General features: G+C 44.0%; 2 protein-coding genes across 4 annotated transcripts; one reads left to right on the top strand and one right to left on the bottom strand.

Annotated features, from left to right (window-relative positions):
* The first annotated feature begins 1,742 nt into the window (after nucleotides 1-1,742).
* atp5pf (ATP synthase peripheral stalk subunit F6) lies at nucleotides 1,743-3,784 on the top strand. The gene is made up of 4 exons (XM_061798646.1): nucleotides 1,743-1,900; nucleotides 2,446-2,615; nucleotides 3,097-3,221; nucleotides 3,694-3,784. The coding sequence occupies exons 2-4, from the start codon at nucleotides 2,446-2,448 to the stop codon at nucleotides 3,720-3,722; spliced, it is 324 nt and encodes a 107-aa protein (XP_061654630.1). The 5' UTR covers nucleotides 1,743-1,900; the 3' UTR covers nucleotides 3,723-3,784.
* Nucleotides 3,785-5,062: 1,278 nt separating this feature from the next.
* jam2a (junctional adhesion molecule 2a) lies at nucleotides 5,063-18,916 on the bottom strand. Of its 3 annotated transcripts, none has more exons than XM_061798631.1 (11): nucleotides 18,443-18,916; nucleotides 15,348-15,413; nucleotides 15,094-15,204; nucleotides 14,241-14,390; nucleotides 13,970-14,157; nucleotides 13,709-13,811; nucleotides 11,142-11,249; nucleotides 10,977-10,989; nucleotides 9,684-9,755; nucleotides 9,496-9,529; nucleotides 5,063-5,996 (listed from the first exon to the last, which is right to left on the bottom strand). In XM_061798631.1, the coding sequence occupies exons 1-11, from the start codon at nucleotides 18,489-18,491 to the stop codon at nucleotides 5,958-5,960; spliced, it is 933 nt and encodes a 310-aa protein (XP_061654615.1). In that variant the 5' UTR covers nucleotides 18,492-18,916; the 3' UTR covers nucleotides 5,063-5,957. The 3 variants fall into 3 exon arrangements, with proteins under 3 accessions (XP_061654615.1, XP_061654607.1, XP_061654623.1); XM_061798623.1 differs by having other exon boundaries at nucleotides 10,977-10,992; nucleotides 18,443-18,915; XM_061798639.1 differs by lacking the exon at nucleotides 9,684-9,755 and having other exon boundaries at nucleotides 18,443-18,903.
* Between the last annotated feature and the right edge of the window lie 7,033 nt (nucleotides 18,917-25,949).

Raw genomic sequence — 25,949 nt, forward strand, 5'->3', positions numbered from 1 at the left:
ACATAATAAACCATGCTTAGAACATTGTCATCTCCATGTGTATACTTATCGAGTTGTGAGACATCTGAATTTCTGTATGCGGATCTCTTTCGCATCAAGAAGGTGATATGTACAGTCCAATACTTTTACTCTTCGTGATCCTTCCTCTGATGGGCGATGCATGTTTCAATCTCAACCATGGTGCACACAGGATGGAAAGATAAAATCCATCAGCCTCAAACTCTGTCAACCGACACATTTCAATTGCGGGCTGTATTAGCAGCAAGGCGCTACTTGCGCTTCAACGCCACTTCTGCAGCTGATGATGATTTTGCCAAAGATGGCAACTTCTTTATTTTGATGAATTATTCTGTTTAATTCTTATTCCACAAATGCAATATTAATGAGATTACCGTGTTTTTTCTAATGCTGGCACATACAATGTATTCTCTCGTTTAAAAAATTGGGGGGTTAGGTCCCCTTTAAAGAAATGAAAGAGGTGAGTTAAACATCAGAATCCTAGATCCAAGTGTAACGCTGAGGTGGCGGGATGGGGGCCCCAAATCAAAATTCTGCTTAGAGCCCCATAATGGCCAGGGCCGGCACTGGATCTGGTTTTGAATGTAAAACGGTTGATTAGTACATAGGTTAAGCCTAAAAACTGACTTCATGATGCAAAGGTAGAATTACCTTAGGGTCATACAAATACATTTATTGTCAGACACACATCTTTGCTTCCGTCATCGCTATAATGACATATTTATGATCAATGTTTACATTTGGGATCAAAGTTAGCTTTTTCCCCTTACTATGACAAATAGGGTGTGAGTGTGCACATTTCACATAAAGAATTGTGTTACGTATCTTTGCCTTGAAAAACTTTAAAATATTCTATTTAAGCATGCAGCCCAGTTGCAGTCACGAGATTTCGCCTAGTAATGAGTAGGCTTTGCAAATCAGTTCCTGCAACAACAAATCCCATGTGAACCAGGGACTGTGAGAGTTGTTGTGGCAAGTGCTGTTGTCAGAGGTTATAGGTTAACACTTTGAGGTTCGTGTGATTCAAAAAGCTAGTACAATGGCATCGCTGCAAAGTCATTCAAAAGCATAAACTCTTTGCCTTTCAAAACTTTGTCAATTTTAGTATACTGAAACTTGTTAAAATGTCTGCTGTGATCACCAGATGCCAAAATTCTGACATGGTATCCCCCCCAATGTTTAAGACCTCATTTGGACTTTAAGGGAGTCAGCCTCTGGAATTCGCTCCCCAGCGAGTTGAGGGAGCAGACTGATACTAAAATTTTTGTCAAACACCTAAAAAAGAAGAAAGAAAAAAAAAGATTTATGACAGAGCTACTCACATGAACATTTAAACTACTTGTTATAATACTGATTTTAAATATGGACTAATTGACTTGTTTGATGTATAATACTGTATTTTATCTACTTTAAAAAAAAAAAAAAAAACATCCTCTGGGCAGGTGTTGAGAATTGGCACTCATGCTAAGTGCTTCTGGTTTGTGATGTCCATATAACACAAAGTTTTAAACATTATATAACTCTTAAGACCTATTTGGTCATTTAATTAATATTTAGGAATCACTTTTACTACAAAATGGACACAAGTGCATGTTTCTGTACTTTTGCATGGATTATTTTAATTTTAATGGGACGGGGGGGCGACAGAAAATGTCTTCCAATGATCCAATCGTGAAAACGGATGCCGCATTGATGGATACTTCACTACAGCCTGGATGTCATAAACAGCGATTATGCAGGCTGTCTGAGGAAAAACTTGACCTTTGACCTTTTCTATAGCCACAGACTGACGTCCACCATCGAGTCCCTCCCACTACCGATTTCCCACAATACACCGCGGTCCTCCACACTGGCTTGCTGCTTCCTTAGTGTCAAATCCAAGGTGAGTACTTTCCTGGATTCGTGTTTTACCGGCCACCGTGAGCGGAATATTTGGACTTTCTTGTGTTTAGAACGCCTCCCGTTGGCGTGACTCGCTCGCATAAAGCTCCAGTTCCAGCTGTATTATGTGAACTCCCGCTAGCTTGTTCGCTTGAGTCGGTAAATTAAGCCAAGCTAAAGCTAACTAGCCATTAGCCAAATTCAGACGACCTTGTATTGGCGAATGCTTGTTGATGTACATTTCATGAAAGAACCCCGTTGATAACATTTGTGGACACTAATGGATTAACGCGCTACAGTGTATTTGTATTCTCCCAAAGAGGAAAATGTCGTATTGTTGTTTGTCGTAGTGTAACGCTTCGCAAATTGATTTCGTTTGCGTTTCCGTGACTATCAAATCTTCACGGGAAAGTGTATTCATAAGTTAAGCGTACTGTTAAAGCTCTGGGCTCAGATGTTTGTGCATGATCAAAATCGCACAATTATTGACTGTGACCAACTGAGTTTTTGGGACTTGCTTACGCGCCACCGCGTCTCGGCCTTCAGATGGCGCTCCGCCGCTTCTCTCAGCTCTCGTCCATGCTGCGTTCCGCGGTCAGCGTGACTCTACGCAGGAACATCGGCCTCTCAGCTATCCTCCTGAACCGGGCCAAAGAGCTGGACCCCGTGCAGAAACTGTTTCTGGACAAGATCCGAGACTACAACACCAAGAGCAAGTTAGTCAGTGCAGCACAGAAAACATGATGCATTTTTCATGGATTTACACTGGAGGTCCAAGTGCTCAATTCTGATTGAATGCTCGACCCCCCCCCCCCCCCCCCCCCCCCCCATGTATATTTTCAAAAGACACATCTGATATGGCTGTGGTCACCCTTTACATAGTGTTTAGTTGGCCAGGGCTTGAGTAAACTCAGGTTTGTATGTGCAGTACAGTATATCACTCATCTATGAACTGTATTTTGACGTCTGTGAAAGACGTGCTGACATGACTCGTATCCCAATTGTGCCACAATAAATCAGAATTGTGTCACTTTAACCATGCAGTGTTCACCCAGCCTTATTAATGGAATAGCCTCCCATGAGTGAAACATGAAGGTAAAAGTTAATGATAGCTACAAGCTACTGATTGATTTCTTTGAAGTAGGTGATCACGTTCTGCTCCTCTCTTTTCAACATTTGATTATGTGGCTACTCCAGGGCTTCTGGCGGCATTGTGGATGCAGGACCTGGATATCAGAAGAGCATGTCCGAGGAGGTTTCCAAACTCGAGAGGTTATATGGTGGTGGAGACCTCTCCAAATTCCCTGACTTCAAATTCCCAGGTGGGATTATGTTTGTCTCCCGTTTACACCAATTGTCTTGTCCTTTGAATTAGAGAGCCAGAACAACTCTTACCTTTTACTAATATTGAAGACAGTTCATTTTATTATGGATAATTATCCATCCAAGGCTTATGAACATGGCCTTAAACCGTCTGAAAGATTGTGACCCACTTACTGTTATACAAAAGTCCTGGTCTTTGTTTCCTTTTTTCAAATGACACGATCATCCATTCTTTATTTGTGCTCTGATTTATCTCCGTCTAAGAATAGTCAAGAGTTGTGACGACATTCAAGCACATTAACTTTACACTTTTTTTTTTCTGCAGCTGCAAGTTGTTTTGGGACCATTTTATGTCTGCACTTCAGTGTCTTCAATTTGGCTCCTTGTTTTTCTCTATACCAAATTTTTTCCCCTGTCGACAGCTCCATCTTGTCTATTTTGCACTAATGTTTCTCTTTGCTTCCTCCCTAGACCCCAAGCTCGATGAAGTGACCAAGTGAATCCTGATCATCATGTAAATCACCAATGTATTATATTTAATAAAAAAATTCTGATGTTTGAATCTTTGTCAGTGTTGACAGTTGTATAGAGACAAATGTATTAAATGTATTACTGCACAATGAATGAGGCCGTTTTTAGCCAGTGTAGTAATAATGCAGCACATTATCACTCCAAATATCCATCCATCCATTTTCCATTCCGCTTATCTTCACCAGGGTTGCGGGCATGCTGGAGCCCATCCCAGCAATCTTCGGGCGAGAGGTGGGGTACACCCTGAACTGGTCGCCAGCCAATCGCAGGGCACATATAAACAAACAACCATTCGCACTCACACCTAGGGGCAATTTAGAGTCCTCAATTAACCTACCGTGCATATTTTTTGGGATGTGGGAGGAAACTAGTACCTGGAGAAAACCCACGCAGGCATGGGGAGAACATGCAAACTCCACACAGGGCAGGCTAGATTTGAACCTGGGTCCTCAGAACTGTGAGGCGGATGTGCTAACCAGTCGCTCACTGTGCCGCACTCCAAATATATGCATGGTAAATTACACATCATTGCTAGTCTTGGGTGACTATTTTTTTATTAACTATATAATTATTGAAGAATACATCCAATAAATCAAAACTGAAACCGCTTTGATAGGCTAAAATGTTTTTAGTGTCATTTGCCCTTGCATTTGAACAGCAGGACCTGTGCCTGTCTTACATTGGAATGAAACCTAATTAAACCCTTTTATATATGCCTATATATATTTATATATATATATAGAGAGAGAGAGAGATTATGGAGTAGAGTAATAGTGATGCTTCCTCTCCAGTTCGTAATAATCGCATATATGGAAAGTCACTGATGACAACTGCAAGCAAGCCAAATGTCAACTGACCTAGTTGAGGGTCTGCTGTCACTTTGAATTGGTCTGAAATGACATCACTTTAGGGTAAAGATCTGAGATGCAGTCTATCCTCTCCAGGATGAATATTTGAAGCTCAAAGTCATGTCACACGGGGTGCATTTCCAGCTGACCTGTTACCTTTCTGTGCAGCTTTAACGTCAAGCCCTGGAGACGCACCAAACACAAAAGCTTACTGTGATCTGTGGAAATTGTGATCCAGATGTAGAGGATGAATAAAAATAGAATGGCATAATGACATTTTCCAGTGGAATGTAAGCTTTGAACAGTAGCACGTCAAGCTGCTAGTCGGCATATAAATGTATTCTCAATCCTACTGGGAATACAAAAGTAATGCCATGTGTGTGGGGATACAGATATAACGACAAGCAAAATCAGGATTACTCATTAGTTTGGTACCGATGGTGTAAATACGAGAACAGACGTTTTAAATAGAAAACCTTTTTTTAATGACTGATACAACATTCAAATAAAACTCTGAACAATCCATTTACTGTCTAAAAACAGACACACCTTTTGATTAACAGTGGCACAAAGAATATAAAGACAGAAAAAAGTAAGGCTTTTTCTTTTTTTTCTTTTTTTACAAAAACCCATCCATTGATAAATAGACAAATAAAAAAAGGCACAAGGTATAATAATGTATATATAAAAAAGACCATGCAGGCACATTAGGATGGAGTGGGATTGGTCTTCATAAATGGCTAGAGTGACTTATTTTCCTGGGCTGGGTTTTATGTTGTAACTATTAACACAGTGGAACATGTGGCCTTTGGAACACTGAGGCCACAGTGTTACAGAATGGAGAGTGGAGCAATACTGAGGTAAATGGCTTTTTTGTTTTGTTTCAAAACATTGACAATGCAGTGGTGCATCACCTTAAGAGGATTGTTTTAATGCATCAGAATTTCATAAGGGAGTCAGTCTTTGGTAAATGAAAACATAGGTATAGTTTAAAAAAATTGGCCTGTTAGGGTAGAAACCAAATTTGGGAAAAATACCAGTTCCAACATTGGCCAGCAGGGGGTAGCAGAACGACATCAGAATACAGTGTAGTATCTGTACTGTATGTCCACATTATTAAGCAGAATTGAACAGGCTACTCACACAAAACCAAGCAAGAGTATAAACGCCTTGCAAGTGTCAAATTGGCCCGTCAGTGCCTGCACCCCCAAACAATAGTTAATTACAAAAATGAGCATATAATTGGAAGATCAAGAGCTCATTCAGAGTCCGCAAGGCTGAGAATGAATCCAGAATCCAGTATTGGCACCTTATCAACAGGGTGATTGATGTCTTGTCAAAAGGAAGGCCAGCTTCTCAGAGCATGAATGACTGCGTGTGTTTGAAATCCTGTGGCTGAAGCAGACAGAAAAGGGTGTTTGAAACACAGAACAATAGCTCAAACATTTGTCTGTACCAGTTTGTGTGCGCATGCACGCATTGATTAACAATGGTTTTAATCATATTTCTTTCTCAAATCAAGTTTATTTGTCTCACCGTTAATCACAAAAGAGTCTCAAAGGGCTTCACAGGCCCACAGTTGACAAAGATCGACGACATCCCCCGAGCTAAACTCCCCAACTGTAAAGTGTAGCTCACACATTTTGATAATTATAAAGAATTTGAGTATTTCTCCGCCCCCGAATATGGGATGTTTTTGAAAGATTATCCTGAGTGATTATCCTCGAGTGCAGTGGTTCTCAGACTTTTTACCACCTCAAAAAAAAATTTGGCTCATCAAGTACCACTATAATAAAAAAATAAAATATAGTAGCACAGTAGTGCCAAGTGTTCATCCAAAACGAGGCAGGGGTTTTATTCCTCAAAAGTTTAAAGGTCCCCCTTCCATCAAAATATTTTGTTCTACTTTTTTATGCATAATATGTTAAAATGAGTCTGTGACCTGGTTTGAGTTTGAAATCCATCCAGTTTGTAGCGTGACTGCAATAGCCTTTGCACACCGTTTGCAAACAACAGGATTTGAAATCGGCGTTTTTGTGACGTAGGTTTGATAATTAATATTCAAGTACCTGCCCACTTCGTGGGTGCTACATGCCCACCCATCTCAGGAAAACTGCATCATGTGCAAAGTTTTACGTCACCTGCCAAACTCAGACGAGTTGAGAAGTAAATGGTTTCAGTTTATTTTTGAAGAAATTCCTAAGCATTTCAGACCCAGAATTTTGCTGTGTTCGAGCCCATTTCGTGGAGGATGACTTCATAAACGTGAGTTTACACATACTCCTGGAAGTCCATTTCCTGCTGTGGAAGTCCATTTCCGGGTTTGGAGTGAGTGACCCAGCTGGGTGCAGCTGAACAATGCAAATATACTATATAAAAGCATACATGTGTTGCGGTTTACAGCAATAAACTATATTTATAATGTTGAATGTAACTGTGAATTAAATACTGTGTGGTCATTGTCGGCAAAATGTGCACAAGAGATGAACGCCGCAAGCCGGTTGGTTACGTTATCGCAATTGAATGGGACCTGCCCATCAAAATATCCTCCTCTCTTTTATTTCATCGACGTGCCCTCCTCTGTGGGTTTGTGAGTAGTGTGCGAACAATCCAACGCTTGGTGAATTCTGCTTCACGATGATAGTAAGACCCCACATCAATTGATCCAACCGCAAGGTCACTATGAAAGCTTGGCTGCTAAGAGGCTATGATATAGCCAAACAGGACTAATCAGAGCCAAGCTGTTTTCCGTATTTAAATTGAGAAGATGAGCAATCCAATCAGAGCAAATATTATTTACGTCGCATATTAATGAGACATCAGGCCGTCTCAACCAAAGACCAACTAAAATAGCTTGAAAAAGGACATTCTGGCCATTTTCAACCCAAATTATCTTGCAAACCCGATAAAAGGACACAGATTGTATAAAGTATATTTTGATGGAAGCGGACCTTTAATATTTATGTTAGCTACTTTAACATTATTACGCACAGTTTGAAAATCAAGACTGGGCTTAAATATAAGAAAATAAAAAAAATTACTAATATCATGATTCAATTAAAATGTATTGCATATAAAAATTTAATGAAAATTATGCCTAAATAAATGTTTGAAAACATTGTTTCTATCCATCCATCCATTTTCTGAGCCGCTTATCTTCACAAGGGTCGCGGGAGTGCTGGAGCCTAACCCAGGTATCTTCGGGCAGGAGGCGGCGGTACACCCTGAACTGGTTGCCAGCCAATCGCAGGGCACAGACAAACAAACAACCATCCGCACTCACATTCACACCTACGAGAATTTAGAGTCTTCAATTAACCTACCATGCATGTTTTTGGTATGTGGGAGGAAACCGGCATGGGGAGAATATGCAAACTCCACACAGGCGGGGCCGGGGATTGAACCCCGGTCCTCAGAACTGAGGCAGACACTCTAACCAGTCTTCCACCACGCCGCCCACATTGTTTCTAAATGATTAAAATACAAATGTTGAAAAAATTGAATATAATGTACTAGATTTTGAAAATAAGTTGATGCCACTGTAACATTATCCACAGTATGAACATTTACTTCAGTGATTCTTTTGGGTACCACTAGAGGGAGCCCACATACCACACTTTGAGAATCACTGCTTTAGTGCGAGGCGTTAAAAGGGATTTTTTCCTGCCGAGCTGCCAAAAATTGTAAATCTTATGAAAACAAACACACACACACACACACACACACAAACAGTTCAATACTGTATTTATGATCGCAAATCATTGTTTGCGGTCAACACCGAGTTCGCTCGAGCCACGGACCGTGACTGTGAGAATAGAATTAGGAAGCAACCTAAAGCTGGCAGTTGCCAGACACAAATAGAGGCACAACTATTTGTTTTAATTGGTTTTATAACGGTGGTACGTTGGACGACTGGTCTGCCTCACAGTTCTGAGGACCGGGGTTAAAATCCCGGCCCCGCCTGTGTGGAGTTTGCATGTTCTCCCCGTGCCAGGGTGGGTTTTCTCCGGGCACTTCGGTTTCCTCCCACTCTAAAGACTCTAAATTGCCCGTAGGTGTGAATGTGATTGCGAATGGTTGTTTGTTTCTATGTGTCCGGCGATTGGCTGGCGACCAGAGTGTGCCCCGCCTCCCGCCCGAAGATAGCTGGGATAGGCTCCAGCAGCCTGCGACCCTAGTAAGGATAAGCGGTGAAGAAAATGGATGGATGAATGGATGGTTCTATAACATGTCTAACAAGTCATTCACCACAATAAAAATGAAAAAAAAAAGTTTGCAATGCAATGTAGTTACCAGATAAGTGAACAGTCAGCGTAGCTTCTTCTATTTCTATTTCTTCTTCTTCTCACAATACACTGTTTTTGTGCTCAGACCAAAACCCTGTCTTATATAAAAATATTGCTTTGGTGCCATCTGGTGGCATCTTGGTGCCAAGCAGCTATGTCAAACAGAGAAAGTGCTTCATTTAGTCAGGCCATAGCCTTCTCTAATTAAAAAGAGTGCTTTGCTGCCATCTTGTGGCATGTATAGGCAATTATAAATGTTTTTGCACTGATTTTTGCTATTTGCAACAGGGCTCCGTATCCCCCATGAATAGCTTCACTGTACAGTACAGTACATCCATCCATCCATTTTCTGTACCATTTATCCTCCTTCGCAAGGGTGAAGGGTGAGCTAGAGCCTTTTGGAACTGACTTTTGTGCAAGAGGCTGGGTACAGAAACAACCACTCACACTCACATTCACACCTATGGAAAAAGGAGAGAAAATGAAAACTCCACATAGGAAGGCGGGAGCCGAGATTGGAACCTGAACCTCGTAACTGTGAGCCAGATGTGCTAACCACTCGGTCACCCTGCTTGCCAAAGCATATCTAATAGAAAGAAAAAACTTACTTCTTGGGGCGGAGGGATATAGTTGACATTGGACCTGAAAAACAAAGCGATGATCAGCACCACCGTTCAGACTGTCCGACAAGAGAAGAACCTTGATGTCCGTCGGCCTTATCCTGACTCATATCTTATCCTACACAATAATATTTATCGTTTTCAGTTTCTGTCATGCCCCTGAGCGTTCCACTCACGTGTCCTCAGTTCTGTTCAGGTTTTGGCTGCTGATGTGAGCGGCACCGTGACACTCGGAGATCCAAAATGACCTGTTGGGGGTGGGTGGGGGGTGGTCAGGTTGACGGGTTTAAACTTGTTCCAGAAGTGGGCCTGATTTGGTACTGGCACCGCACACCATGCTTTTTATAGAGTTCAGATCATTAGCCGCACATGTACACCCATGCAGCCAATCATGATGCGGCAGCGCCAATAGAGATGCAAAGGTGAAGCGGTCGAGTGATGAGCCATTCACATGCAGCAATCCAACCTATGAATGCTTTTTAATTTGACTGTCTCTTTTTTTCAGATATCGTGTTGGTGCTACCCAGGGCTCTAGTTTAGAGCTACTAGTTTATCTGTTTGTTTTCTCCTAACGGTGCTGTGTGAGGGGTCCTTGTTTTTGCTAAATGTCCTTTATTGGGATAATATTTAATTCCACTCAGCGTTTAGTTGAAAAGTCAAACTACATCATTGAGCTGCTTCCCTGCCCTGTTAAATTGTACTAACAAATTGTTCATTGAAAATCGTGTTGCATTGTCTTGGAGTCTTTGTGAAGAAGTCGGTTCTATAAATAGGAAGTTGACACTGACAGCTCCAGTTAGCTCAGTGGGATAAGCATCAGACTTTAACCTAGACAAAGAACTCTCGCATCAGCGCTGCTTCTCTCGCTGTCAAATGCTGCGCAGTAACAAGCGACTAATCAAATAAAGCCAAGCGAGATGGGCCAGTCACACCAGAGCGTGCATTTCTGCCTCTATGGTCAGCCAGGCCTTTACTGTACTGTATATGACCATCCTGTCACTGTGTTGTTATGGCAACGTCTCAGTCTCTGAGAGATTAAACAATCCATTTCAAGCAATCCGTCCAATCAGTTTAATAGGCTGCAGTGATCTCAAATCTCCCTCCTGATTAACGGTCACTAAATATTGTGCAATTAAGTCATGCTGAATGTTGCTCTTGTCCAGTGTCAGCTCATGTGTTGGGCAAAGTTTTGACACAGTTTCACTTGATGAACTGCGCACATATTTACATCTGTCTGCGCTAATTGGGCAGCAGAAAGCAAGCCACTGCTGTGGCTCATAAATACACACACATATAGACACACGCACAGGCACAGCTGTCACTCCACTCAGGCCTGACTCAGCACGCATACGCACGTCTAAGTGCGACAACAACCCACAACCCCCCCCTTCTTCCCCTCAATCCTCTGTGTTTACGATATTAGGCCGTGTTTGCTCACGTCAATGTTAATGCAATCACAGAGCTCTTACCTTCCTCTGTGTCCTTCTGGCGGATGATCCAACACAGCCATGGAAGGGAAAACAAGAGTGGACATCACTTTTTAGTCAGTAAAAAACAGGCCCCCAAACAATTAATGTGCACGTCGAATGAACAGAAAGAGAGGGTGGAACAAACAATGGCACAGACAAACTCACGGGTGAAGAAGCCATTACGGTGCATCAGGAACCCCCCGCATCCGCAGACCAGCACCACCAGGCAGATTACAACCACTGCCACCACCACAGCCGTGACATTGACATCCTCTGAAAGGAAAACACATAAACCTTCAGTTTTGCAAACAGTGTGGAACCAAGTTGGGGATTGGTTGAGTTAGTAAGTTAGGACGGGGTAACAGGAAAAATTACAAACATGCATCTTATGTTACAACCCCAATTCCAATGAAGTTGGGACATTGTGTTAAACATAAATAAAAACAGAATACAATGATTTGCAAATCATGTTCAACCTATATTTAATTGAATACACGACAATGACAAGATATTTAATGTTCAAACTGATAAACTTTATTGTTTTTAGCAAATAATCATTAACTTAGAATTTTATGGCTGCAACACGTTCCAAAAAAGCTGGGACAGGGTCATGTTTACCACTGTGTTAAATCACCTTTTCTTTTAACAACATTCAATAAACGTTTGGGAACTGAGGACACTAATTGTTGAAGCTTTGTAGGTGGAATTCTTTCCCATTCTTGCTTGATGACCAGCTTCAGCTGTTCAACAGTCTGGGCTCTCCGTTGTCGTATTTTACGCTTCATAATGCGCCACACATTTTCAATGGGAGACAGGTCTGGACTGTAGACAGGCCAGTCTAGTACCCGCACTCTTTTACTACGAAGCCACGCTGTTGCAACACGTGCAGAATGTGGTTTGGCATTGTCTTGCTGAAATAAGCAGGGGTGTCCATGTAAAAGACGTTGCTTGGATGGCAGCATTTGTTTCTCCAAAACCTGTATGTACCTTTCAGCATTAATGGTGCCTTCAGAGATGTGTAAGTTGCCCATGCCATTGGCACTACCACAGCCCCATACCATCACAGATACTGGCTTTTGAACTTTGCGTCCATAACAGTCCGGAAGGTTCTTTTCCTCTTTGGCTCCAACACGTTCCAAAAAAGCCGCGACAGATTTAAAAAAAGACTGACTTGACTTGAGGAATGCTCATCAAACACCTGTTTGGAACATCCCACAGGTGAACAGGCTAATTGGGAACAGGTAGGTGCCATGATTGGGTATAAAAGGAGATTCCCTGAATTACTCAGTCATTCACAAGCAAAGATGGGACGAGGTTCACCTGTTTGTGAAAAAGTGCGTGCGAAAATCGTCGAACAGTTTAATAGACAATGTTCCTCAACATACAATTGCAAGGAATTTAGGGATTTCATCATCTATGGTCTATAATATCATCAAAAGGTTCTGAGAATCTGGAGAAATCACTGCATGTACGTGGCAAGGTCGAAAGACAACATTGAATGCCCGTGACCTTCGATCCCTCAGGCGGCACTGCATCAAAAACCGACATCAATGTGTAAAGGATATCACCACATGGGCTCAGGAACACTTCAGAAAACCAATGTCAGTAAAAACAGTTCAGCGCTACATCCGTAAGTGCAACTTGAAACTCTATTATGCAAAGCAAAAGCCATTTATCAACAACACCCAGAAACGCCGCCGGCTTCTCTGGGCCCGAGCACATTAAAGATGGACTGATGCAAAGTGAAAAAGTGTTCTGTGGTCCGACGAGTCCACATTTCAAATTGTTTTTGGAAATTGTGGACGTCGTGTCCTCCGGGCCAAAGAGGAAAAGAACCTTCCGGACTGTTATGGACGCAAAGTTCAAAAGCCAGCATCTGTGATGGTATGGGGCTGTGTTAGTGTCAATGGCATGGGTAACTTACACATCTCTGAAGGCACCATTAATGCTGAAAGGTACATACAGGCCATCCAAGCAACGTGTTTTACATGGACACCCCTCCTTATTTCAGCAAGACAATGCCAAACCACATTCTGCACGTGTTACAACAGCGTGGCTTCGTAGTAAAAGAGTGCGGGTACTAGATTGGTCTGCCTGTAGTCCAGACCTGTCTCCCATTGAAAATGTGTGGCGCATTATGAAGCGTAAAATACGACAATGGAGAGCCCAGACTGTTGAACAGCTGAAGCTGTACATCAAGCAAGAATGGGAAAGAATTCCACCAACAAAGCTTCAACAATTAGTGTCCTCAGTTCCCAAACGTTTATTGAATGTTGTTAAAAGAAAAGGTGATGTAACACAGTGGTAAACATGACCCTGTCCCAGCTTTTTTGGAACGTGTTGGAGCCATAAAATTCTAAGTTAATGATTATTTGCTAAAAACAATAAAAGGTTTATCAGTTTGAACATTAAATAACTTGTCTTTGTAGTGTATTCAATTAAAAATAGGTTGAACATGATTTGCAAATCATTGTATTCTGTATTTATTTATGTTTAACACAACGTCCCAACTTCATTGGAATAGGGGTTGTAGATCATAAAATTGGACCTTATTCAATTCCCACTGCAGTCTTTCATGCTACCAGCTAGTTGGTAAAGGTGAGCACTCTTTAATATTTTAGAAGCATGGTGAAAAATGTTAGCGGGCTTTTCCTCTCCACTGCTCCTCTGAGTTTGTCCAATGCTGAAAGGTGTGGGTGCAAACACACAACCAGACATAGACACACACACACCTATCGTCATGTGCCTGCCCTCACACATCGTGGGCTTTCCCACCCCGTTGGAAGCCCGGCAGCTGTAACGGCCACTGTCCTCTTTAGCCACAGCTTTGAACTCCTGTGAACCAGACATAGAGGAGACTGAAGACTGATGAATGAACATCTGAGTTGACCTACTGCAATACTGGTCCTGATATCAAACAACATTGGCTATCTACTGTGGTGTTCAATGACAGTGTTATATTTTCAAGCACACAATCATGTCGTCTCGCTCACCAGTAATCCAGTTTGTGTGTTGATAAGATAGGTGGCGTTGGCGTGGCGTAGGGGGATCATCAGCTGGTCATCCTTGTACCAGGCGTATGTAGCGGGGGGGATGCTTTGCTGGTCCCTACAGCGCAGCTGCACAGCAGAGCCCGTCACTGCCGCACTCGGGATTTCGCAGGCCGGTGTATTGGGGGGAACTGGGGGAGTACACGAGTACACGAGTACAGTGTACAAGCTATCCTGATGAATATTTCAATGATAGGTTTTCAATAGGTCTTACCTAAGACTCTGAGTGTGACGTTGGTCTCGCCCAAATTGACAGAATCAAAAGGAGCGCTGATCTCGCAGCGGTACTCGCCGGCATCCTCCTGGGTCACCTTGCGCAATGTCACTGTGGCCCCATCGATGCTTGCCCGCTCCTCAAATGGACCTGAGGCAAGGGAGTGGTGAAAAGGTAGGACCGCTGAACACATATCACACACTTTCATAATTACAGTATAGGTTGGGCAAACGTTTGTGCTCAATGCCCACATTTATTTATTTTTAAACTAATATTTGTATCTTATTTACAATAAATCAATTAACAATGTTAATCAATACTTTTTAATTAACCAATTTTAGGAAAAGCTGCCTAAATTAACACAACAAATATTACAGGAGTCTTGCTAATGTGAATGCTCGGTGGACCGGATTAAAGACCAGAGCCCACAGGCCGTACTTTGTTGACCCCTGATATGAGAAGGGGAAGAATGTAGGACCGGCAACTTTCACTGCCGTGAACCTTAATTTTAGTGTATTAGCAGGTGGCCTGAAGTTGTAGCTAAAGATTTACTTGACAATGTAAAAATCACAACACTCTCTCAGAATAACTGCATTAGATTATGGCCAGGTGAGGACTATGATTCATTATTTTTGTCACCCATTAAATCCCCATCCCTAAACCTTCATGAAGACGGATAGCGGTCGGACATGTTATGCCACGGCACCGGTGACAACTCGGACAGGGCTTGACACATCACTGAATTACAGTACGAGAGTCGTGAGCGCCTCCCAGCAGGCACAGCGAGCTGATTAAACCAAATTGTGCTGTGTGTCACCACCTAGCGATAAAGAGCAACACGGTGCCTTCTCACCTCGGAAGTGTCCATCAAAGTAAACAAAAGAAACATCTTTGCCCTTCTTCTTCCACTCGATGCGTGGATTCTGGTCCCTCTCAGTGCGGAAAATGCAGGACAGCACTGCATCTAAAATAGGCAAGTGATGAGATATTTATGGCACCAGTCACAGTTTAAAAAAAAATTTTTGGTTCTATTTCAAGCCGTAATCTGTCAAGGAAGCATCAACTTGAGAGGGGCTGGAGATGGGCTGCTTTTTCCCCCCTCCTCACCTGAGAACTCGTGCACCTCCACCTTTTGTTTGTTGGTCGACACGGTGACAGGAAGGGAGGGGAAACCTGGAGGTGGCGAAGAGGAGAACAAGGAGCGTTAACAACAAAAGAACCGGCGAGGTGGGAGGACTGTCTGCAGAACGCAATATTGCTTGTCATCCATTAGGGACCAAGGTGAATTGGGTAATGCGCACTACCTTGCCCGCCGACTGCGCGAGGAGAATGCTTAATGCTGCTGTCGGCCAGTGTTGCTTTAGTGAGATGTGAAGGCGGGATTATTCCCTCGTCCGCTTTAATCCTGCTGGGTTAAGGAGCAGGCAGCCGTATGTCTCCTTAAACGCTGGTTAGGATAAAGGCGCCAAACACCTCGCAAAGCTCACTGCAACAGCTTGTCCAGATTAACCTGCTCTACAGAGGCCGGGAGCATGAGCTTGGCCTCAAAGATGTCTAGGTTTGCTTCCTCGGCCGCCTTCGTGTCACTGATACGTCTCACCCAAACAGGAAATGGAAGCAGCCACAGGCTTTCCTGCATGCCGATAGTTTTATCAGTCTGATTATGGTCAATTTTACAGGTTGAATGGTCGGGTGAAGGTCACCTGAGGGGGAAACCGCTTAGAAGCGGTGCACATGGCGAGGACATTAAAGTGCTGCCTCGAGAAAGCCGCTCTCCCGTAGGTCAGCAAATTAAGGATGAGCCATGCGTTTTTTTAAAGTACATAAATATGAAATGAGCCTCGAGAGAACTTGCTTAGCATTAAAGCTTCTGAAAAAATGTCAATGCGATGCTGACGACCATGTCCATTTCTCACAAGGAGTGCCACACACACATCCTCGGTTCTCATTGGCCCTGGACATGACTCATGCAGAAAAATCTCCCGTGTTCTCATTTTGAGAACACTTCTTCAACACTTCCTGAGCTACTTCCTGTGCACTGGCCCATTGTTCGGGACTTACCAAGGCTCAGTGTGATTGGACGCCTTAGCACAGAGTCAAGGGTCAGTAAGTGTGGATGCAAAGCAACAGGAAGGCGGAAATGTTGGATTGACTTTGTTTTTCCTTTTAGTATTGCGTATACGGAGCGGTAATAACACACAATCCAAATGCAGCCGGATGCGTGGGCTTTGAAACGCTTTGCTGTTGGACTCTATTTGCGCCACGCTCACTTGTCAAACTTTCAATTAAGTGAATTAAAAGTGCCTACTTGCTGCTTTCCCCTCCCCTCCGCTCATCGTGTAACGTGTCGACTAGCGGAAGTATAAAAGGATTCAGATTTTAGCCACGACTCACGCACCCCTGTGCCCTCGGAGAAGCACTGTCTCGCTGAAGGATGGGCCGGAGGAGGGCGGGTGATAAAACGAGATTAAACGAGGACGGGAATGAACGACAAAGAAGGGGCGATCGGCCCTGAGAAGAGATGACACGATTTAAGGGAGTGAGGGTGGGGGGAGTGCAGGGATCCGGAGGAGCATGAATAAAAGCGGGATTGAAGGCAAGGAAGATCCTCTTAGACAGGGAGACAATGAATGGGAGCATCTCTTGTCACACAGCGAGACCCGGCCCGCCGCCACCTTGAAGGGTGTCTCTTTGAGCACTGGCGGCCGAGCTGACAACATGCCCGACCGTGTCGCACGCACGTAGAAAAATGAGCAAAGCGTTTGTGCCTGCGTGTGAGGTCTCACTTGCTTTTCCCTACGAAAAACGCCGTCAGCTTCAGTGGCCTCAATTAGCCACGACGGTGTTGGGGCGGACAACGAACACATGGCCTCCTTAGTCACCAGTGCAATGCTAACTAACATGGTGTTACTTCATAAGAAAGAGACTAAAATCAGCTAACTTGGAAATAGCAGTCTGGAACTGTGGTTTACTGAAGAGTTTCTCTTTCTAAAAGTTCTTCTGCACTTCAGAGCAACGGCACTCTGGTGGCACCAGGTATGACGCCGGCGGTGTCGATGGTCCCGTTGCGCTTGTGAAGGCGTCAACCGAGCACCGCGACAGCTCAGACTCGACCGAGGGACAGCCACCCGCCTGCCTGAGCAAAGAATAGAAAGATAGCACGCTCGCTTCTTGGCACACAGCTTTAGCCTCATTGCCAGAGTGTTCGAGACGGGCCAGGGGGGTTGCCGGGGCTGTGGCTGGGTCAAAAGCATGGCGCAGTAATAATTAAGGCACTTATTCAACTGAGAAGGGAAAACACGTGCAAAAAGGAGAGAGGCGGAAACCCGAGAAGCATCCTGCGTGGCTGTGCGATAAAGATAACGGCACATGGGGTCAGAGGGGAAACAGGGCCAGGAGAGTGTGTGTCTCCGTTTGAACAAAGCCCCTCTGTAACCCTGCAAGCAACAGCTGTCCCACTACGTGTGTGTGTGTGTGTGTTAGTCAGAGGGGTTGAGATGAGGGATGTTGCCACAAAGACCCACCCGCAACACTTCCTGCCTGACTCCAGCTACAATGCAATGTGCGTCAGTCAGCGCGAGTGGACGTATGAACAAGCCTGAGACCGAGATGACGAGTGAGGTCTGCTGGCTTGCAAACACACACACGCCCGTGAACTCCTGACCTGACAGGTGGCAAAATGAGGACCGAAGTAAAATATGCGTCACTCACTGCGCTGTCTCATCACATCCATGTCAGTGCCACATTGCCACTTCTCCCCCACGGTGCCAGTGCTCATGCTACCTTCCCTTGTGTGTACCAGATTTCTTGTTCACTTTCACGTTTTGTCCCCCAACACACAAACACACACTTTACAATTGGTTTCAATATGATCTACAAGCCTGGTGGCAATCCAACCACTGACCTCATCCAGGAAGGCAGGTGTCCACACGCCACCGCCAAACTGCCCACACACTCGGGCTGCCAAGTACAAGTTGTAGGAAAACCTGCCTTGGCTGCAGCCTCCACAGAGGCACCAAGCAGACAACTTGAGCGCAGAATTCATGTGACGAGCCGAAGGAATCAAATATCCCTGGCGTACAAATGATTTGGTTTTTTTGGGGGGGGACGGGGGGGGGGGGGGGGGGACGGACTGAACACACCAAGCGTAGATCCAAACAGTTAGTTGTGATGGAACAGAATAGTTTCAGTGGCCCACTTACATTGCATGAGTAAAATAACAATCGGAACACACAGGGACGTCCTCTCCATGGTCGCCTACAACCGTGGCTGAGTCTTGCCTTCCCGCGACGGAGCGACGAGGCGGATGGGGAGCCTCAGCTTTCTTCTCGCACTTGTTCACAACTCTCCGATCATTCATCCGGCTTCCAAGGGGGCGACGCTCTTCTCTGTCGGGGAGGGCGGGTGGGGGGCGGCAAGCGAGCGGACGGACCCGGCGCCGAGCGTCACGCGGCGCGGTCGTTCGGCGGACGAGAGCGGACGAGCGCCGCGCGCCTCGCGGTGCCTCAGATGGCGCGATGCCGGCGTCCTGACCAGGGGAGGACGGCGAGAGCAAACGCGGGGTCAGTGTCCTCTCTCGTCTATCCGTTGAGGTGGAGATGGAGGTGGAGATGGAGGTGGAGGGACGGGGCGGGGTGGCGCTTGCTGAACGCCAGCAGAGGCGAGAGCGCAACGCCGTGTGCAAGACGCGCACTGCAATACCAAGTGGACACGGTGTCGATTGGGCACGGCAGGACTGAGATGAACCAGTCGGCCCGACGGATACCAGGTTCAATCCAAATTTATATCTATATATATATCTATATATATATCTATATATATCTATATCTCTCTCTCTCTCTCTCTCTCTCTCTCTCTATATATATATATATATATACATGACAGCCTATTTTACAAAGTAGTCCATTGATGTGAAATCCAAGGTACAGCCTGTCTAGTCAGGGACATGAATAATAATTTTGGGGTTACAAACTCGTTTGGGCAACCACCTACGAATACGTCCTCACGTGACACAGAAAGCAATGGAGGTTCTAGACCACTTTCACGGAAGGGACCTGGCTGGCCTGGGGCCAGGGATTTTGTCAGAGGGGCACGTTCAATCCTCTTCTACCGTTAGTATCCTCAAGCAAACCTGCAACAGTCGCCTAATGAATTCTATTTATAGACTGGGGCGCAGAAATGTTGTCCATCCCTCTCAGTTGCTTTTTGTCTACAGTTAAAATTCAACCAAAAAAATCACATTACATCCTATTTCCGCACCATAAAGACAAATAAAAATGACATTGAAACAAACCCAGATCATGGGTTGAGAGAGCTGAAGGGAAACAAAGAGTGCCACAGAGAGAGACCCAGAGGACTTGGCTGACACTGGTGTTCACAGAGAAGACACAGAGCAGGAAAGAGCCACGTGAAGATCTTGAGAGTGTGGAGGCTTACATTATAAATTATTATTATTATTATTATATCATTATTCATTCACTCCACATCACATCTGGTGGTAAGCTACTTGTGTAGCCACAGCTGCCCTGGGGCAGTCTGACGGAAGCGTGGCTGCCATTCTGTGCGTTCGTCCAGCGGCCGCCACCCAACCCTATTGCCTGGCCCCTGCATTACCATTGGGTTCGGCACCATGGCCGTCCGCCTGAATGGCCCTGTAAAGACCCTGGTGCTTGGCGTCCTGGACGACCTCCTGAACCGCTCAGCCAAGCACCTCACCTCGGGTGGCCTGGATGGCCACCAGACTGACCTGAGGGGTGGACTCTGTTTTTTGGCCTATCCCCGCACGAGGCCATTTATAATCTTGAACACCATAAGAAGATCGAACACAATACGACAGTGACTTAGGGACTGAAGGATAACTTTGGCTAAACGTTCGTTATACAACTAACCAGAAAAGCCTGGCAATCTACAGTGGGTACGGAAAGATTTCAGACCCCCTTAAACTTTTCACTCTTTGTTCTAGTGCAGCCATTTGTTAAAATCATGGAAGTTCATTTTTTCCCTTATTAATGTACACACAGCACCCCATATTGACAGGAAAAAAAACTGAATTGTTGAAATTTTTGCTGATTTATTGAAAAAGAAAAACTGAAATATCACACAGCCATAGTTATTCAGACCCTTTGCTGTGACACTCATATTTAACTCAGGTGCTGTCCATTTCTTCTGATCATCCTGAAGATGGTTCTACACCTTCATTGGAGTCCATCTGTGTTGGATTATACTGATTGGACTTGATTAGGAAAGGCACACACCTGTCTATATAGGACCTTACAGCTCACAAAGCATGTCAGAGCATATGAGGATCATGAGGTCAAAGGAACTGCCTGAAGAGCTCAGAGACAGAATTGTGGCAAGGCAAAAATCTGGCCAAGGTTCCAAAAATCGTCTGCTGCACTTAAGGTTCCTAAGAGAACAGTGGCCTCCATAATCCTTAAATGGAAGACGTTTGGGACTTGCAGCCATTTGCCAAAATCACAAGTTTTTTTCCCCTCAATGTACACACAGCACCACATATTGACGGAAAAAAAACAAATGTTGAGATTTATTAAAAAAGAAAAACTGAAATATCACACAGCCATAAGTATTCAGAACCTTTGCTGTGACACTCATATATTTAACTTGGGTGCTGTCCATTTCTTCTGATCATCCTTGCAATGGTTCTACACCTTCATTGGAGTCCAGCTGTGTTTGATTATAGTGATTGGACTTGATTAGGAAAGCCACAGACCTGTCTATATAAGAACTTACATCTCACAGTGCATGTCAGAGCAAATGAGAATCATGAGGTCAAAGGAACTGCCTGAAGAGCTCAGAGACAGAATTGTGGCAAGGCAAAGATCTGGCCAAGGTTCCAAAAATCGTCTGCTGCACTTAAGGTTCCTAAGAGAACAGTGACCTCCATAATCCTTAAATGGAAGACGTTTGGGACTATCAGAACCCTTCCCAGAGCTTGCTGTCCGGCCAAACTGAGCAATTGGGGGAGTAGAGCCTTGGTGAGAGAGGTAAAGAAGAACCCAAAGATCACTGTGGCTGAGCTCCAGAGATGCAGTCGGGAGATGGGAGAAAGTTCTAGAAAGTCAACCATCACTGCAGCCCTCCACCAGTCGGGGCTTTATGGCATAGTAGTCCAACGGAAGCCTCTCCTCAGTGCAAGACACATGAAAGCCTGCATGGAGTTTGCTAAAAACACCTGAAGGACTCCAAGATGGTGAGAAATAACACTCTCTGGTCTGGTGAGACCAAGATAAAAACTGTTGGCCTTAATTCTAAGTGGCATGTGTGGAGAAAACCAGGAACTGCTCATCACCTGTCCAATACAGTCCCAACAGCGAAGCATGGTGGTGGCAGCATCTTGCTGTGGGGGTATTTTTCAGCTGCAGGTACAGGGAGACTGGTTGCAATAGAAGAAAAGATGAATGCGGCCAAGTACAGGGAGATCCTGGACGAAAACCTTGTCCAGAGTGCTCAGGACCTCAGACTGGCCGGAAGGTTTACCTTCCAACAAGACAATGACCCTAAGTACACAGCTAAAATACCGAAGGAGTGGCTTCAGAACAGGTAGGCGCGACCGATCAATGCAAACTAGAACTAGCAGACATTCCAACAGCTTCTTCCCTCTTGCAATCAACTTCTTAAACAGCTAACCTACAATTCCATTGCAACATGCTGCCAATTTTTTTTTGTCTTGAGTTTGTTGTCACATTTCTGTCGGGCCAATTATATATTACTCGGGCACTCACTGTAGTTGTCTCGCCACCCTGCACTATTTGCATATCTGTTGTTGACCAATACTTGCCACTCATGCCAGAGTAGCATCTGCCCCATTTGCACACTGGCTGAGGAGTATCTGCAACATTTGCACAATCAACATTGTCTCAGCTTGTCGCACTACTTGTCACTTTAAACTGCATACATTCTTTGAAGTCTTGGCACCCTTTGCACAATGGTCATTGCACTGGACTATTGCTATATTAGTCATTCAAACTGCTCTAAGTGCTATAGGACTCTGCATTTTTTTTGCACAATTGTCAATAATAATAATAATAATAATAATTGTACTGCCATTACCAGATAACTAGCAACCCTTTATGAGCAACCCAGTGACTGTTTTTGTCAATATCTTTGTCTCAAAAGTGTTCTGTCAATTGACTGTCTGTTGTCGTACTAGAGCGACTCCAACTATCGGAGATAAATTCCTTGTGTGTTTTTTGGACATACTTGCCAAACAAAGATGACTCTGATTCTGAACTCTGTGACTGTTCTTGAATGGCCTAGCCAGAGCCCTGACTTAAACCCAATTGAACATCTCTGGAAAGACCTGAAAATGGCTGCCCACCAACGTTCACCATCCAACCTGACAGAACTGGACAGGATCTGCAAGGAGGAATGGCAGATGATCCCCAAATCCAGGTGTGAAAAACTTGTTGCATCATTCCCAAAAAGACTCATGACTGTATTAGCGCAAAAGGGTGCTTCTACTAAATACTGCACAAAGGGTCTGAATACTTATGGCTGTGTGATATTTCAGTTTTTTTTTCTTAATAAATCTGCAAAAATGTCAATTCTGTTTTTTTTCCTGTCAATATGGGGTGCTGTGTGTAGATTAATGTGGAAAAAATGAACTTAAATGATTTTAGCAAATGGTTGCAATATAAAGAGTGAAAAATTTAAGGGGGTCTGAATACTTTCCGTACCCACTGCATGTGTAAATAAACGCATCACTTTCTCTATTGATTCTATATCATGTAATTATAACTTTAATACTGGTTGGTGTTTGAGCATGCTATTACACTGAAAGTAGACTTTGTTCGGCTTCATCGGTATCAGCCATTAATTAGCATTTTATGCTCATCGGCTGATCGGCTTTAATGTCATAATTCGCCGACATCATTGATTGGCTCCGCGTCACCGTCATGTGTGAATCCAAAAGCTAGTTTATTTTTAGCCTTGTCACATGTCTTGTGACATAATACTCTAAATATTTGATGGACAATAAAGTTTTTTTTCAATCTTATCAATGAAAAAAACATGGCGTCCGTATGGGACTTTTTTGCGATGTCTCAGAAAGACAACATGTACTGTAAGCCATTTGCAATCTGTGCAAAACTGAATTACCTCGTGGGGGAACGTCATCTAAATGCTACATCCATCCATTTTCTGAGCCGCTGCTCCTCACTAGGGTCGCGGGCGAGCTGGAGCCTATCCCAGCTATCATCGGGCAGGAGGCGGGGTACACCCTGAACTGGTTGCCAAACAAACAACCATTCGCACTCACAGTCACACCTACAGGCAACTTAGAGTTGTCAATTAACCTACCATGCATGTTTCTGGGATGTGGGAGGAAACCGGGAGAACATGCAAACTCCACACAGGCGGGGCCAGGGATTGAACTGTGAACTGTGAGGCTGACGCTCTAACCAATCGTCCACCGTGCCGCCTAAATGCTACAACACAACAAATTTGATCAGGCACCTGAAGAATGTACACGAGGAATATGCCGCGTTCAAACAACGCAGCATGGAAAAGAAAACGGTAACAACCAAACAGACGCCGATGCAAACTCTGTACAACACCCGTCCATATAGCTGGGACAGTGAGAAAGTTTGAGTTGGCATGTCACTAACAGTATTTGTTAAAGTAATTGAATTACATTAAATTAGAACACATTATTTCTGTCTCAAAGACTGTTGGTTTGACCTGACTGAACTTTAAACTTATGCCAGTGGCCAATCCTTGAATACCACCTAGAGGTCATTGATGTTTTACCTTTTGTCTAAAATGCTAGAGAATACTTTTGAAGATACTTAGTACACAAGTATATATAGTAAATGAACAGGTCATTTAAAAAGACACATTGCTCAATCTTGTGATCGGATCAGGGCTTGGTTATCTTTTTTTTTTTTTAAACTCGCTGATCGGCCCCAAGAATCCTGATCGTGTAAAGCCTAACTGAAAGGGTCTGAAATGTAATGCGCAGGTACAGAAATTGTCAGTTGAGTTCTGGTTGAGCAAACTGGTTGGCTTTTCATACGTAGAGATGGCAAGGCCAACAGGTTTATGGGCCCAGAAGGATGTCGGAAGCCAATGGAACCGCTGATGCTTCGATGGAGATGAAAAGAACTACCGCTTGTGGGAGACAAGGTTTCTGGGGCACTTGTGTTTGTAGGTCTTAAAGCAAGCAACTACGACTGGTTAGAACGTCAGCCTCACAGTTCTGAGGAGCGGGGTTCAATCCCCGGTCCCGTCTGTGTGGAGTTTGCATGTTCTCCCCGTGCCTGCGTGGGTTTCTCCGGGCACTCTGGTTTCCTCCTACATCCCAAAAACATGAATTGGAGACTCTAAATTGTCCGTAGGTGTGAATGTGAGTGCGAATGGTTGTTTGTTTCTATGTGCCCTGCGATTGGCTGGCAACCAGTTCAGGGTGTACCCCGCCTCCTGCCCGATGATAGCTGGGATGGGCTCCAGCACGCCCGCGACCCTAGTGAGGAGAAGCGGCTCAGAAAATGGATGGATGGATGAAACGCTGGAAAGTTTTCTTCTGGTTAATACCGAAATGCTTATAATTTTCTCCACAGTGAAGCCCACCATGTCTTTCACACGCAGTTTTGTTAATCTTTAAAACATTTCATGGACCTTGATAAGAGCTTTTAAACATTGTAAATTACTCTCCTCAGACAGCCACCTTCCCTGTGGCTTTTATAGCAGCGTTGAGGCCCGTTCTGAGGAATTGCAATTTTAATTTTAATGATTTTAACAATTACTGACCATTATCTAACTGATAATTTTTAAGCAAAATTAGTAGAACTCAATGATTTTTTTTTTTTAATCAAATTGTAATATTCTTGAAAAGTATCAATCTGGTTTTAGGGTGAAGCACAGCAGTCAGACTGCACCACTCAAGATTTTAAAGGACCAAATATGTGACGTTGCTAGCCATAAAGACCACCTCGCTGACAGAACTTTCATGGCAGGCTCCTCTAAAATCCATGAAATAACGTGGTGTGCCGCAGGGATCCATTTTAAGGCTTGTCCTGTTTAATGTGTATAAGCTCCATCTTGGCGGTGTCATCAGCAGGCACATTTATGCTGATTACACACAGCTGTACATCTCCATGTCTCCTGATCAGAATCAGAATCAGAATTATCTTTATTTGCCAAGTATGTCCAAAAAACATACTCCGGTCGTTGGAGCCGCTCTCGTACGACAACAGACAGTCAATTGACAGAGAACACTTTTGAGACATAAAGACATTGACAAAAACAGTCACTGAGCAATAAAGGGTTGCTAGTTATCTGGCAATGCCGGTACAATTTATTTTATTTCTTAGCACTTAGTCCTTAGCACTTAGAGCAGTTCGAATGACGAATGACACCAGTCCAATGAATGCTCTTTTTAACACTATTTTAGACATCCAATCCTGGATGGTGGAGAACTTTCCCAAGCTTAACCAGGACAAAACTGAACTTTGAGTCCCAAAGAGAGAAACCTTTAACTAAATTAGAAGCACTGGCTATAAATCGCCATTCACAGATGAAACACCTGGGCATTATTTTAAACTCTGAGCTCACTTTTATTCCACACTTTCAAAACATTTTTTATTTAAAAAAAAATAAAGAATATAGCCAGAGTCCACCCCATTCTCTCTTGGGCCAACATGGATATGCTAATACATTCTTTTATCACTAGCCGGATTGATTATTGTAATG

Source organism: Phyllopteryx taeniolatus, chromosome 1 (genome assembly GCF_024500385.1).
Source record: "Phyllopteryx taeniolatus isolate TA_2022b chromosome 1, UOR_Ptae_1.2, whole genome shotgun sequence".
NCBI classification, from domain to species: Eukaryota; Metazoa; Chordata; class Actinopteri; order Syngnathiformes; family Syngnathidae; genus Phyllopteryx; species Phyllopteryx taeniolatus.

Excerpts from the sequence above, each read along its gene's own strand:
- atp5pf (XM_061798646.1), top strand. The coding sequence starts at position 2,446 with ATGGCGCTCCGCCGCTTCTCTCAGCTCTCGTCCATGCTGCGTTCCGCG. Across the intron at positions 2,616-3,096 it reads GACTACAACACCAAGAGCAA|GGCTTCTGGCGGCATTGTGG; the intron begins GTTAGTCAGTGC and ends TGGCTACTCCAG. Across the intron at positions 3,222-3,693 it reads CCCTGACTTCAAATTCCCAG|ACCCCAAGCTCGATGAAGTG; the intron begins GTGGGATTATGT and ends CTTCCTCCCTAG.
- jam2a (XM_061798623.1), bottom strand. The coding sequence starts at position 18,491 with ATGGAGAGGACGTCCCTGTGTGTTCCGATTGTTATTTTACTCATGCAA. Across the intron at positions 14,158-14,240 it reads CGTCACACTCAGAGTCTTAG|TTCCCCCCAATACACCGGCC; the intron begins GTAAGACCTATT and ends GTACTCCCCCAG. Across the intron at positions 13,812-13,969 it reads ACACACAAACTGGATTACTG|GAGTTCAAAGCTGTGGCTAA; the intron begins GTGAGCGAGACG and ends TCTGGTTCACAG.